The 15642-nt window shown below is 41.3% G+C and overlaps 1 protein-coding gene across 2 annotated transcripts in view; it reads right to left on the bottom strand.

Moving 5' to 3' along the window:
• Cped1 (cadherin like and PC-esterase domain containing 1) overlaps positions 1-15642 on the bottom strand; it is a 271573-nt gene that overhangs the window by 32619 nt on the left and 223312 nt on the right. For both annotated transcript variants that reach the window (XM_038318771.1, XM_038318772.1), the window contains 2 exons: positions 10082-10199; positions 3124-3260 (listed from right to left, as the gene is read on the bottom strand). In XM_038318771.1, coding sequence (XP_038174699.1) covers positions 3124-3260; positions 10082-10199 — 255 coding nt within the window. The remainder of the gene's footprint in view (positions 1-3123; positions 3261-10081; positions 10200-15642) is intronic.

The following is a 15642-nucleotide window of genomic DNA, read 5'->3' as shown; positions in this document are numbered from 1 at the left end:
GAAAGCAAGAGACCTCCGGGTTTGAATGACAGGGGTCTCACAGCAGATGCTCTTGGGGAAAATGAATACGCCTAATTGTGTTTCCAACTCAGTTGAGCTATTTCAAACTAACAGACAGCTAGAGGGCCTCAAATATAAACATTTTCTTCCTATCTGGCTCTTCTCTGGCAACCTTGCCAGACCATCCCTGTCTGGATCTGATGCCTGCCTCTGGGCTTCTCCCTGCTGTTGTAGTGATCATATTCCATCTCATTGAACACTTCTTTTAATGGTCCTCACCCTTGAAATCCAGCTCTTCGAGGGATCAGGTTGTATTCTACTGGGGCAGATTCGCAGCTCGGCAAACATTAGATGAATGAATGAACGGTGTGACGTCACACAGTCAGACCTTTGCAATGATCTGTGGGACTCAGTCCTGTGGTAGCACTTTCAGGCAGAAGGGACAGTTCAATATTTCTCAGACAGGCAGCAGAATTAATAGATAAGCTTGATGAATATGACCCACTTCATCAGGTGGAATCAGAGGTAGGCTCACATTTCCTGAATGCCATTTTGGGGATCATCCCCCTCTCATTTCTACCTTCTAATCTTATACATAGGTGAAGCTATTGTCTGAATCGCATTGGGAACATAATATTTAGCATTGTTATTGACTATTTGATATGATAGGAAGAGAGGCAAACAGTCATTATTTCATGTATTTTAAAAAATAAAATATTATATTTTCTTATTTTGCATGTATGTAGTGTAAGTGAGGATGTGTTTGGTGTGTGTGCATATATATGTATGTATGTATATGTGTGTGCATATATATGTATATATACATGTATATATGTGTATATATATGTATATATACATATGTGTGTGTGTGTGTGTGTAGAAGCCAGAGGTTGATGTCCGATTTCTAGTCAATAGAGTTAATGTGTCTTCACCATAGTCTGTCTTCACTCTCACCTGTTTCTTACATCCAGAAATTTTCCATGTACATAAGCAGGTTTGTATGTATGCATTAGTTTTTATTCTGATGGGATTGCTTGATATATGATTTATATTTGCTTTGTCTCTCAATGTTGCATTTCAAAATAGAGAAACCTTTGTCTCTCTGGCACTAATATCCTTGGTTACTGTTCCCATACCACGACGAGGCGGCTTTTCCGACTCTGATTATTATTCTTTGCTAAAAATGGAGAACACTCAATGCTGTATATAAACTAAATCAACGTTCTGGTGAGGAAGCCAGAGTCTGTAGAGCAATGCCAGGGTGGGGGCAAATGCGAGTCCCTGAGTGTGCCGATCAGCACAACCCAAGAGTGAGAGAGGCACTGTGGTCATCCCTCTGCAGAGTCCTATGCATCCTGTGGACTTCTGTTCATGTCACATCTCCTGTCCATAAGCTTTGGTTCTCAGGTGTTAGAACAACATGTCTTTCTTAATAACAGGAAAGAAAATGTCCCCTTTTCATAATGCCTTACAGAGTTGCTAAGAACCATCTTCATAATCAGGAGAGACAATATTGTGGGCTCTTTATCATTTTACAAATGAAGGAAATGAGCCTGAGAAAAAGCCACGTAATTCTGCAGTATATTTGCATTTATTGCTTTTCAGGACAACAGCCTGCGACATCCTCTTGGAACTGTGCCCAGTCCTCTGGATTCGGAGGTTAGAATGGAATTCTGGGTAAAGGGCTGTCTGGTGTGACAATTGTGATTGTTCCTGATATACTGCTTCAGTTCTGAGATGTGGAGGATACATGGACCAAATTGGTACATATAGACACAGTCACAGTGGCTCACAAATTTTACTAGTGAACTCCATCTCTGAAAATATTAATTTTCTAAAGTAAACAACATTGTTAATATCTGCCTCATAGAGCCGAGAGTAAGAATAGTTTCATTTATTCACTTATTCAATAAATAATGATTGATTGATTAATTGATTAATGATATATGGGACTAAAACCAGGGTTGTTGCATATTTTAAGTTCATATCATTGAGCTTGATCCATAATCCTACTAATATTCATTAAACGATTGTTATGTATGGCAACCTGCATGCATCAGTGAGGCTATTGTAGTAAATCAAACATACCTCTACCCCTTATGAAGCTTGGAGCCTGGGGGATGAACAGTTCCTTACACAGAAAGAAGGCTCAGTTAATATTGTTGACAAGTTTCTAAAGCATTGCTTTCTTGCTCTCTCTTTAAAATTTAACCAAGACCACCTCTCAATGACTGGCTATGTTCTCAGTCTTACACATCATTATACTTCTGTGGACGTGAAGAACACATCTATCTTCCTGCCATGGACCTCCCCCGTTCACATTCTTCTTAAGCTAAATACTAACAGAAAATTTGCCATGCATTCCATACTATGCTGCTTTAAAATTCAGCCTTTGAAATTGGCCTGCCCATATGTGAGAGCTTACACATGGAACATAAGGATAAATCCACCTGATAAAGAGCACTTTGAAAATCTGGTTAAGATTACTTACTTGATGTCAACCAAGCATCTCAGTCTATGTGCCAATTTCGCATGTCTGAGAGTTCTGCCAGGCTCTGCCTAGTCAGAGCATGCCTAGCAAGAAGAAACTGCATGTCCAAGACATCAGCTTAGGAGCCTCAATAGAGGGAGTGCCAGCCTGGTGAGGTCCACGTGAGACCTGCCCAGGAATGCGAAGAAAGGTTAGCAAGGTTAGAGGGTAAACACAGCACCACACACTTGGTAAGTTCTACAAGTGAGTCTTGCATGCAGGAGCATTTGGCTCCTTGTACTGAGCTGCAGATGTCTGTTTGAACAGTGGTGTCTGCTAAAGCTACAGCGGGGAGGCTGGCTGCTCCAATCTGTGCTGGAAAAACGGCAAGGAACTGGGTCAGCACAGCCCATGACTTTAATAACTTCCATCTGCCAGATAAACTAATTTGGAAAAAAATGAACATGTGAGCAAGAATTATTAAAGCTTTTTGTGCGAAAGCATCTACACAAGATTCTAAAAGCCGAGCGACAGAGAGTTAGTGTCCCTCTCACTGCAAGAGGGCGGAAGCTGCTCTAGCACATGCAATTATCTGACTTTGGTGCTGCGGATGGCAAGAATTCCAGGCTTCTCCGGATGAACGCAGCACCTACCTTCCTCCCACGCAGGCACTGCTGAAGTTCTGGCTTGGTTAGGATGTCATGTTGGCAGTTGTGTGGCTGCCAGGTTATTTCTCGCCAGTCACAGGTCCTGTTGTCTGAACAACTGAGGCAAGGCACAATCCACCGGCCTGGAATACACAGCAAGACTCGTTTTGGCTTGGTTTCTTTTGGTGAAATTACACTTTGCAAACACAGGAGTCCAAGTCACGCAACTACAGAAGTCAATGTGAGAGGCCAGTCTCATCTAATAAATCCGGTGGGGAAATGTATAGCCTCCTGTCAGTCAAGCAGGAGAGCAGCAGGATGGCGCGTTGTTGTGAAGTAACGGTTCGTGCTCAAGTCAGGACTGAGTTCTGTCCCATCAAACTACAGAGGTACGAAGGAAACGGGACTGTGCGTTACTCATCCATTAACTTGCTTTAAAAATTCCACAGGACTAATGTCAATTGGGAGTCCCCAAATTGTAAGTGGCCTCGAACATTAATCAACCTGACACGTGACCAGTTTACCAGTACTATCAGGGGCAGCTTCCCTGTGTGCAAGAAGTTTTAAATGGAAGGGAGATGCATCAGTGTTTTGACAATTTATAATTTTTAAGACTGATTATTATTCCTTCATTAGATTGATGGCATGTTGTGTGTGATTATTTTCAGTTGTTTTTTGTAGCTGTGCCCTCGGTTTCCTCAAAGCGTGGAAGAGCTGAGTGGTGTGTTAGGAAGCCGTGTGAAGAAGATGCAACGGAACAACGTATTGAAATTAGAAATTAGACAGGTGGTCATCTACCTGTTGCTGTTGGCAGAGTGTTTCTGATTTTGGATTAATAAAGAAAATTTTTTATAAAATCCCAATTACTTGTTTTGTGGGGCTGCACTGCAGGTGGAGCCTGCCAGTGACTTTTGGGAGCTGGTTCTTTCTTCCCACCATGTTGAGGCAATGGGGTCTCGTTTGTCTGTTTTGTGCGCTGCTGCATTACTTTCTCTGGGATAGTTAGTCTGGAAGTTTCTGGAGGATTCTCCTGTCTCCACCTCTCATTTCCATAGGAGTTCCAGAGTTACAGCCCTGCAGCATCTGACCAGGCTTTTTACAGGGGTTCCAGGGACTGAACTCGGATCGTTAGACCATGCATCTTGTGCCTGTACCCACCAAGCCATCTATCTCTCCAGCCTCAAGACAAATTTTAAATAAAACTTTCTACCTTTTCCGAGTCTGATTTGTGGGGCTGTTTGCCGGTCTCTCGTGTGCTATGGATTGCAGGGGAGAGATTTTCAACCTTCGGGACATGAATATAGTACCTATTATATCCGCCACCTCAGGGGTGTCAGAATTGTGTATGCGGGTGTTGGCGCGTGTCGGAACGGTTGTAAATAATAAACTACAAAGTGAAATACAGTGTATGGCCTTTATAGATCTGCCAAGGAAAGGGGGAAAAAGCATCAGCATATTAAGAGGAAGAAGCTGACAGGGGAAAAAATAAAAGGAAAAGGACAAGAGGAAGTTATGAATTACAAGAAAGGAGAGGAAAAAAAAGTTACGAGAGTAACTTTAGTAGGTAGAGGAAGAACTGAAGTGGGAACACACCACTCAATTTTCCTGAAATGCAGGCATATATGCTCTTCTCGACATATATTTTTCTTTTCCCTTGCTTTCAAATGTAAAAGAAAATCAGAAATTGCCCTATTCAGTGTCTACACACAAGTATTTTCAGTTTCAGGAAGGCTCACCATCACTATTCTCTCCTTGACAGACCATTATTATTATTATTAATTATTATTATTATTATTATTATTATTTAGCGTGCTGTTATAACTTCAGGCATCAAGGATGGATCCTGTTGAGGTATTAGGTGCTACAACATTAAAATATCACAGGAATATAAAAATAGCTTTGACATGCCAACCGTATTTAAGGGGTTTAGCACATTAACTTATTTACCCCACAGAACTAGCTTGCCACCTCTCCAGCTGGAACTAAGGAAGGTGAATCATCTGTTGATTTTCATTGAGAAGGCAGTGGAACAAGAATCTGAGCAGAGCAATTGGGGCCCACACTTTTAATTATAATCCTAAATCTAAAAAAAAAAACACATTGATATTCAGATTCCAAGGTTACTATATATGCATTAGAGATCATAACAGTATCCAATCAGTACTACAAAATTGAGTAAAAGTGTCTGTGATGGTGAACTAACTCAGGCTATGGAGACACACAGGTCCCCAGGCTCCGCATCATCCGGATAGCATGGGGAACTCAGTGTTGATTGCAAATCTGACCCAGAAAGGTTTTTAAAATCCTTGTGCCTAGGGTACATATTGGTGTAACATTAACTATGAGATTTAACCATCTATTTTAAAATATTTTCAGATGGTTCTACAGTAAAGCCAAGGTTACAGCTCACTGTTTCCCTTGGACAAATGACTTGATATTTTTATGATTAAATTTACTACTTTATAAGGAAAGTATGTGTGCACCTGCCATGGTGCGCGTAGCTGCCCATCAATAGATTTTTGGTCCTGTGTCCTAACCACAAGTATGCCACGGTGGTTCATCAGAAAGTGAAAACAGAGCTTTCTGGAAATTTCACTGGGTGGACTTTCCTGAGAGATGAGTTTCAGAAACATTGAAAGCATGATATTTTTGTGAACTGTGAAGGGATGAGCCTGTCAGGAGTGAGACAGAACTGACTGACCTCTGCATCAACTGCACACACAGAGAAAGCCGCATGGAGGTTGATTGCCACAGACTGCAGATGGAGACAGAGAGGATAGTACTATTGCTCAGAGGTGAAGAGGACACAGAGGGTTTTCGATGGCAAAGGGATGAGATTTGTCTCCAGAGGGTGTGCAGATTCACCTGGGATGGAGTTGGAAGGAAACTCATGTCTGGTCCTTACCACACTCTTGTTTCGCAGATGCAGTAAACGAAGGCATCAAGAAGTAAGTGACTGAAATAAGTTTAATCCCAGAGCCGGACCACGATCAGGGATCTCCAGTTTGTTGATTCTGATATCACGTTAGGCCACCTTAGTGCAGATCACCAGTTGACAATGACATACGGTCCAATAGTTCTTTTGGGAGAACCTCATTATCTGATTATCTTAATGGATTTTTCTTTAAGTTTTAAAAATTTTAATTTGGGGGCTGGAGGGATGGCTCAGTGGTTAAGAGCACTGTCTGTTCTTGAAGAGAACTTGGGTTCAGTTCCCAGCACCCCCAGATGGTCTACAACCATCTGTAACTCCAGTTCCTGGTCTCCACAGACACCAGGTATGTACCCAGTACACATCCATGTAGGCAAAACACTCAGTCATATAAAATAAAATAATTAAGTTTTTGAGTTGACTTTATTCAGTGGCTGTGTGTGTTGGTAAAGACTGTGCTTGACAGTTTTCTGAAAGAATCATGGCATGTAAGGGAAGTGTCTTATTTCTCCCTTTATTTTTAATCAGACCCCTGGAAATCAAAGAACGTCATGTATTCCGAACATTTTTGGTTCTTCAACCTTGCTGATAGCGAACTTTCCACAAACTAAGGCTCTCCATGGCTACTTCTGCTGTGAAGAGAAGGTGGTGAGGTTGAGCTGCAGGAAGCAGTCAGACACAGATGCAATGAAGCCTTACACACACTGGAAAAGGCTTGACTTGGTATCTGTAGGCTTGGCCTCCATGTCACGAAGTATTACATATGTATGCAGCCACGACTTTTTCTATTTTTTAATCAGCTAGAAATGCCTTTATTTACTGTGAGTTGAAGTAGCCATCTGTACGACATCTGTGAGGCTGGGATTCTTGGCATCTTAGATGACACCAGCACTTAACTAAAACTGTCAAAAGGAGGAGGGACATAAACCCAAGGCTATGCATTTAAACACTGAATGAACCCAAGCTACAGCTTTTGAAATGAAGTATGATACATATTATACATACATCCCGAGGAACAAAGCTGTCTTTTAGAAAGTTGTTTTCTTTGTACTTTGAGCTCTGGGCTGAATGCAGATGAGATTTCAGTCACTTGAGTGAATCATGGTTTTATCTTTCAGGACCACAACGGACATAAAATCATGTAAATACCAAAACAAATTTTGTTGTATAATCTCATAAAATAAAGATTTTTTTTAGTGAATAAGAAGTCTACATTATAAATGTTAGAAGTACTAGAGTTCTCTCCCACTTTATTCTAAAAATGAGCTGTAGAGAAATCTTTTCATTGTTTATATAAGATTATTTGAACTTTTTTATTTAATAATTATTGTATACATCCTTTTTCTCTAATTTAGAAATATTACTTTTACTTTATTGGGCAATTATTATATTATTTGCAAGAGAATGGAAATCACTTAAGGAAAAAAAAGAAATATAGTATTTCAAAGATATTCAAATTAGTGTAATTGATAAAAGACAGTTTGGCATTTTTATATTACAGGTAAAAAGAATGGATCCAGTTTTGCAATTGTAGCACACTATTAAAATAGCTTTGTGGGCCAGGGAATGTTCAGCTAAACACATAACTGCTAAGTAGATTTCGTTCCAGCATCATCTACCATGACAACTTCTCCCTTCACACCGAGGAAGTTCTGTTATGAAAGATGAAATTATCTCTGGGAACACACAGTACCTTCTAGAAAAATATTGTCTAGAAAATTTAGACAATTTTTAGAGTTTAGAGTCTCTCTGTCTCTCTCCCTCTGCCTATCCTCCTGATTGTGTAATAGATTTCTCTGGAAGGAGGAAAGGTTTAGATTTTGGTTTAGTTCAGTAAACCATTTTTTCTTTACTCTCTATTAGACATTGGAAGACAAGTACGGACAATTTATGTTCCCGAGAGATCTATTCTAGCGAAGCCATCAGTAAAACACACTGCTCATGTGCCCTTGACGTCTTAGCCTACACACACTGTAAGATGTGCAGATACCCCTATGCTTATATATTGTGTCCTTCGTAAAACATGAAAATAAAAAAGATTAGAGACAGAGCAGATGCACATATATTTTCATCTGTGTTAGCTTCATTGCCAGGACTACTCAGTGCTGTTCCCTCCTCTTCCTGGTATATATCATAGCATTCTGGAGACCACTGGTCTCAGGCACACTTGAAAGAGCGTACATCCGAAAGAGGCACTGTGGGACTACCTTGTTTGGATTGCTCTGGGAACATAGAGAAGCTACCCTGATAATGTGCAGGAGAGAGGCTGGCTAGAGAGGAGAGCGTGGCATCCGATGATGGGAAATATCAGGAAAGCGTGTGGAAGTACTAGAACAGATAGGTGAAGAACTGGAAATCCCAAAGCAGGATTATCAGCGTAAAGTATGTGCAGGAGGGGAAGAGGTAGGAGGGGACCCCAGGGAGGACATTGCGCAATTTCAGGCTCTAAAGCAAGGCAGTCCGGCAGTCCCTGTGGAGGCCTTCTCTAATGTGGGGGTCTAGCAGTGTACCAAATCAAGTCTATGCAATTAAGTATCAGAAGGCAGTTTCTCCGGGACGCCCTCCCGCACCCGGAAGTTCAAACAGATGTTCCAGGGCCCAGCTGACGCGACTACGCACTTCCCAGGCTAGAACTCAGGGCGTCTCCTGAGCAGCCAGTGTCAGGGACTTAGCGTGGAAGAGCTTTGGACTCGGCTGTTGTACAACCGCGTAGAATTAAGTTGTTTTATGATTGTCATAAATTGTCAACTGATCAAAACAATACAGAACTAGACACATAGGTGTCTTGTTTGAAGGTTGAATCTGTGTCTCCCTCAGCAGTCAGACACAGACACGGCTTCTGACCCTACTTAATAGGCCAGTCCCACCCTGACTGGAGTTTATTATATAGAACACATGTCCAAGAATGGGACATACCCACGTCTTCTAAATGCATGCCAAATTGCAATTTGCCCTGCCCATTTGGGAAACACATTTTCCGTTCCAGCAGCCTGGTGAAGTTCACAGCAAGGCTGGAGCAGCTGTTTGGGCTCTCTCGGGCCTTTCTGAGGAGCAGAATCCTGGGGTCAGGATGGAGCAGTAACCAGGGCAGTTGAAGAACACATGCCCCGAGTCTTAATCTCAGTCCCAACTTAGCTCCTGCTGGAAGAAGACTGAGGAGAAAGACTTAGAGAGTGGAGTCACAGAAGTGTCTCATTGCAGAGCTGCCCACAGCTCAGGCAGGATTTAATGCTACAACCTGAGTCTGATATACTCATTTTCCTCTCTGTATGAACACTCAAAATATGAGGGATATTTGTGGCCATTCCCAATCTCTTTTCTACAATGAGGAGGAATTCTTTAAAACTGGATATTTCTTTTTCTATCCACCATGTATGAATTATGAATAGTTTGCCCAAGTATGTAGTGAGTTGCTGTAACACAAAAAAAAGGGGACTGGGATATTCATGGATGAAGGTGCTTGCTTTTGGGCCAGGGGACCTGAGTTTGTTCCCAGAAACTCACATGATAGAAGGAGAGAACTGACTCATGCAGGCTGTCCTCTTGTGCATGCTCTGGCGTGCGTGCTCGTGCACACATACACACACACACATACGCACGCACGCACACACACAGATATTATAATGTAATAAAGAAAATACAGTGAACAAAAGCCAGCTTCCTTCCCTCATGAAACTAATATTTTGGGAAAGATGACACTCAACAATGAATTACAGACTTAACTGAATCATAGAGATTGTGGTGCAAGAGAAGCACAGAGTTAGGAAATGAGTTAGAGGCTAAGAGAAGACTCCTAGAAGATTGACTGCTGACCTGCAATTTCTAGATGGCTGTGGTTAGGAAGGAAGCATGCAAAGGGTTTGATTAACCAAGGGTTTCAAATATAAAAACAATGCATTTACATTTATAATATGCCTTGCTGTTTATGTGGGTTGAAAAGGAAAATCCTTGTTTAACATAAGGGTAGACCAATTAAGCATGAGCTTGTCTACTAAGGGATTTATTTCGGAGAAAGGATATCCATGTAATCACCTTTAGTGTCCCCAGACAGACAACTCTCTATTTTAGGCTGTGAAATGGCTTCAATGTAGTCTGAAGAAATAGGCTGCAACCCACAGGCTTCTTCCGGGTTAATCAATAAGCCACAGTCCTGCATTAAAATGAAAAAGAGATTAGCTATCACATCATTAACGGATCCCATGGTAAGAAACATAAGCAGTAAGGTACAAGGAAGAGTCCTGGAACATACTAGCTGGCCAGTGTAGCCTACTTGGTGAGTTCCAGGCCAAGATCTTGCCTCAAGAACATTGGTGACTCCTGAGGTTGTTCTGCATGCATGTGGCCATACATGAATGCCCATCTGCACACATACATGTGCACCTGAACAGAAATTTTGCACTTGTACACATACACACACGCACGGATTTTTTTTTGTGACAAATGAGTTTTAAGGATGAAAGGAGTACAGAGTCAGCAGTGGGTGTTAGAAAAGGGCCCTATTCCCATAGCTGGGAATACTGTGTGCTCTTTGTATGGAAAGAGAGAACAGTGAGACATTGGAAAGAGCTCACTACACTTGGGAATTTCAGATCGAGCCAAACCATAAACTGTTACATGATCTAGCTTTCTCATTACCAAACTGTGAAGGGGGGGGAGGGGAGAAAGGCGATAAAGGAATTGCATCCCAAGACCTCAGGTTCTGTGGCAGGCTGTCTATGTGCCTGCACAACAGCCACCTGTATTTCCTTCCTACTTTCCTTTAACTGTTTTTGTTGATGTTGGAGGTAGCTATGTGTTCCATGTTTAAAACTAATCTATTCCCTAGCATTTCTTGTAGATAAAACTGGCCAGAGGCAGAGCTGTTGTCCAATTTTAGGAGTGGATTTCTGGGAAAGATTGATTTAGTTCCTCCGTGAAACATTTCCCTTGTCGCGCTGTCTCTTTTCACATGAGATGCCAGTGTGAGACTAAAGAGCGAGCGGCCTTCTGAGATCATGAAGCAGCTTGGAGCAGAAAGCGTAGAGATGACTGAGCGGTGGCACTTCTGCAGATCCCACAGAAACTATAGAACTGTAACTGGCAGATAGCATAGCTGGGGTTAAAAATCTATTTGGACCTCACTTTTCCTTATTTTCCTCTCTGCAAAAAAATTAATAACAGGCACCCTTGTCTATTTTCCAAAATGGAGTGGTCCTTTGTGTAAGTTGAAACCTGCATTTCTGTGATGTAAAATTTCTTCTTAGAAATGACAACAACGAAACAACTTTTAATGTTTTTTAATTTGAACTTATTTACTTTGTGGGGACACATAGACGTGTATGCCACAGGACATGTGAGGAGGCCAAGGGACAACTTGAGAGGGAGGTCACGGGGCAATTTGAGGGAATTGGTTCTCTCCTTCCACAATATATACATTTCCCAGATTTGAACTGAAGTCATCAGTCTTGGCAGCGAGCTCCTTACTCTCTGAGTCACCTCAGTGTCCCCCGGAGTTTGTTCTCTTGCTTTACCCTTTTATGGCACTATGCCTTTCAGGACAGGGTTGTGACAACTGGAACAACTGTTATGGGATCTACCGGAAAAGTCAGAGCTATGATGATCCATCTCTGCCTTCCCTGGTCTGCAGCCTCTGCTGCTGGGCATTTTGGTGTGTACTAGCAAAAAAGAGCTTGCTTCAGTTTCTATTAGTCGGATTTGGGGTCTCTCAAAAACCAGCTACATTTGACCTTACAAGTTACCATCCCCAAATCTGTCCTCTACCCTATAAGCTCATCAGGAGCTCACAAGGGTCCGGTTTTTAGGTTCAGCCTATTACCAGTTTCTCTTCATTTTCTCTAGCATCCCTCAAATCCCAAGGCCTTCGCTTAGACTGTGTCCCTCTGACTTCATTCTCTTCCCTCCTGACTTCCACTGACGCCATGTGGACCTGAGCGTTTGTATTTATTTACCATTGGATTATTTACCATTGACCTCTTCATGGATCTCTCTTGTCAGCCCTCTTGCCTGCCCTTGCATCCATTTTCCTGTATTGTTGCTAAACGACTTTCCCACACACAAATCTTCTTAATGGATTCTGCTGGAATCCATTCTCTAGCCTGCATGGCAAGTATTGACTCAAGTGGCCGCTGGTTGGTCCAGGGTACCTCTCTCTGTCTGTGCCTTTACTTCCACAGCTGTCTGCTCCCCTCCACTCTCACCTCTTCTGAGTAGCTGGCTCTGATGCTCGGGTGTAGGGCGTGTGTGGCATTGCTCGTGTCTTATTATCACTTAGTCGCTGGCTGTGAGAACGGAAAGGCTGACTTCTATGTTTCCAGTTTCTGTCTCTATAGACCGCCACCGGGGACACCACAGATAAGCACCTGTATAATGTTAACCTTTAGATGCACTGTTGGGGACGTGAACGATGTGGTGAGTGCCTGTGTGCTCCTCGAAGTGATAGGTTATTGTCTTCCAATTGTGAGGAGAAACGACAAAAGTAAGTTTATCTGGTAGCATTTCACCCTAAGGTCTTTTAAAAACAATTTTTTAAAAAGTACTTCCATTTCTTTTATTTAGGATATGTCTTAAAATATGACCCCTAAACTAAAGAACACAACGAAAATTAAATGATGCTAAATGAAACGCTTAGAATATTGTTGGAGAATATTGCTTAAGTCATCAGAAAATGATTGCTCCAGAAGTAAACAAAGTAAATTTCACTTTTTCTACAAAACCCATCATAAGGGCCTTCTGAGAAACTTTCAAGGTGCCCTGTAAGATATGATATTCCACGAGGAGTACTGTAAAATGAAAAAAATGAACTATTTAGATTTCGAGATTTGCCAGGACTTTGATTGAATTTCTGTGAAACTCAATGTACAATTTTTATTTTGAAACCTTTGTTTCTTTTTGGCAAGAATATGTTTTTCTTAAGCACATACTGAAAAATAAGATCATATGTCCCGAGTTGAATGTTGCTCAAATTTCAGATGCCTATTAAGGAAAACTACACCATAAATAAGCATAACTTGGGGCAATTCTTAAATGAATATGGCCATTTATATGTTTAAGGTATGCAGCGTTTTATTGTTATAAAAGTTCCATCTTCACAAATAAAATAAGAGACATTAAGTAAACATACTTAATTTGTTAAATATGCATCAAGTAACTCTTCTGCTCCATGAACACTGGAAAGAGTATCAATTGCTAGTTGGAGTTTCTAAGATGCCTTCCAAAAGGAAAAAAAATCCAACAAAAACTCCATGTTCTCCAATAGGAAACTGAAGCATAATAACAATAATGATAGCTGAAATCACTATGCATTTCTTAGCATCTTCTATACACCAGCACACATTAGTAGGTAATTTATATATATATATACTAGGTAATACACACACACACACAAACACACTCACTCTCTCTCTCTCTCTCTCTCTCTCTCTCTATATATATATATATATATATATATATATATACATAAATATATTGTTCAGGGTACCTCTCTCTTTCTGTCTGTGCCTTTACTTCCACAGCTGTCTGCTCTCCTCTACTCTCACCTCTTCTGAGTAGCTGGCTCTGATGCTCGGGTGTAGGGCATGTGTGGCATTGCTCGTTTCTTATTGACCCATGGTCACTTTCATATATATATATATATATATATATATATATATATATATATATATATATATATATATATTTGATGTCCCTAAAGATATGGTAAGATGCTACTTTCTTCATCTGAGTTGAGGCTTTCTGGGGAAGGTGCAGTCCTTTTTCTGCTGTGCCCCACTTTCACCCAAACCCCATTTAGTATTTGGCTGGGTCAAGATTCAGCTATATATGGACTGAGTTTGGTATATATTAGTCAATAGGGTAAACTCATGGCAACAACCATGTATGAGTTAGCATGATTGTGGGCATGTGATAATCACTTTAAACATGGCTCCCAATTGAGAATAGTGCCAATGTATGGCAGCAATGAAAGAGATTCATTCAATGATGGGCCCCAGTTCCAGCTAATAGGCCATCAGAACAAAGACAAACGAGAAATAAATGCCATTATGTCTTACAGACAGCCTGGCATGCTATAATTCCAGCTTGACAGACAAGAAGTGCCATTGGTGCAAGAGTGGCATGAAGATTATAAGGGTAACCAACCACGTTCAGCTTATTTTTGAAGCCTGTGCCACAAAAGAAAATTCATGCATGGTACTATTAGCATATTCCAAAGCCCATGGCTTAGGAGGAGGGCCTAAGTGGGGGGAACCTACTACTGCTATATTGCTAAGTCCATATGTTTTCACGTTGCTTCATACACACATATATACACACACACACACAGAGACACACACACATACACACACATACATATATGCTTCTACCCACTTGTTAATATTGTCCTCCCTGGTCAGAGATGCTTTTCCCTGCAGTGGGTTTTATTGTTGTAAAAGTTCCAAATTTACAAACATAACAAAAGACATTAACTAAGCATGCTTCATTTGTTAATAAGGGGATAATGCAGAGACTTATAACTGGTCAAAGGGCTGAGAACAAGTGACAACTGAATACTCGACCTAAAGGATAGATCTGTGCCAAATCCCCTCCTAAGGGTTGAGGAGCATCCCAGAAGAGAAGGCAGAGAGAAGGTAAGAGTCAGATGGCAGGGAAGAGAGCTGTGGATATTGTCTCCTAGACATGACAGACCCACTGCACTCGTGAACTCATAGCTATGGTTACCTCTATAAGACCTACACTTCTTACAGAACGTTTGGACCCACACAGTGAAGAAATATCACAGAGCGTGAGACCACTGTGTTTCTTCCCTAAGCAAGTGCCAAGGGAATATGGCCATATGTTGTATTATGAGAGTATTCTAAGTTGGTCTACAAGAACTCAGGAGGAAGGGAAACTGAAACAAATTACAAGCAGATGAATTCATTATTTTCCATTAAATATACTAATATGATGTCAATATTTGGAACACTTCTTCGTGTTTCTCACGCATTCCACACCTCTGAACTAATATGAAATTTTGTTTTCAACTTAGACCTCAAATCAGTTGAGATGGGGTTCACTGTGGTCCTGAAGGCTGAGGTCCACTCTGAAAAGCACACTGTAGTCCTGGTGGAGAAACGTACATGTGTCCCTGGGCTTTGTAGGATTTAGACTGGAAAATCTGTGGGTACGGGGCTTGTGAATGACTAATGCTTCCCACTTCCAGGGATCTAGAAACCCCAAGGAAGGCAGCCTTTCTTGTGGTCGCTCAGCACTTTTGGATTTGGTTCCAGCTGGAATCCAGAAGGGCAGATATAAAGGCAAATGAGAAGGAAAACTGAATTTATATGTTTGGATATCTGAAAATGCTCAGCCCTTTTGGATTCATGAACAAAGCAGTGCAGAGCTGGAACTGAATGTGCTGCTTTGCACTCACTTGAGCTTTGAAGAAGCTGGGTCTGCTTGGCAAAAGTCAAAATAATAACAACAACACAACAACATCAAGGAAAGGTCATTTCCGATTTCAAAGAGCAAACCTGCTCTTTGTACATTAAAGCTGAAATATCAATGACTGGAAACAGCCTGTAGGCCACAGAGATGTTTCTAAAGACAGCTGTAGG

The sequence above is a fragment of the Arvicola amphibius genome, chromosome 2, assembly GCF_903992535.2.
Source record: "Arvicola amphibius chromosome 2, mArvAmp1.2, whole genome shotgun sequence".
Taxonomy (NCBI): domain Eukaryota; kingdom Metazoa; phylum Chordata; class Mammalia; order Rodentia; family Cricetidae; genus Arvicola; species Arvicola amphibius.
Note: the sequence above shows the minus strand (reverse complement) of the source record. Positions and strands in the feature narration are given on the sequence as shown.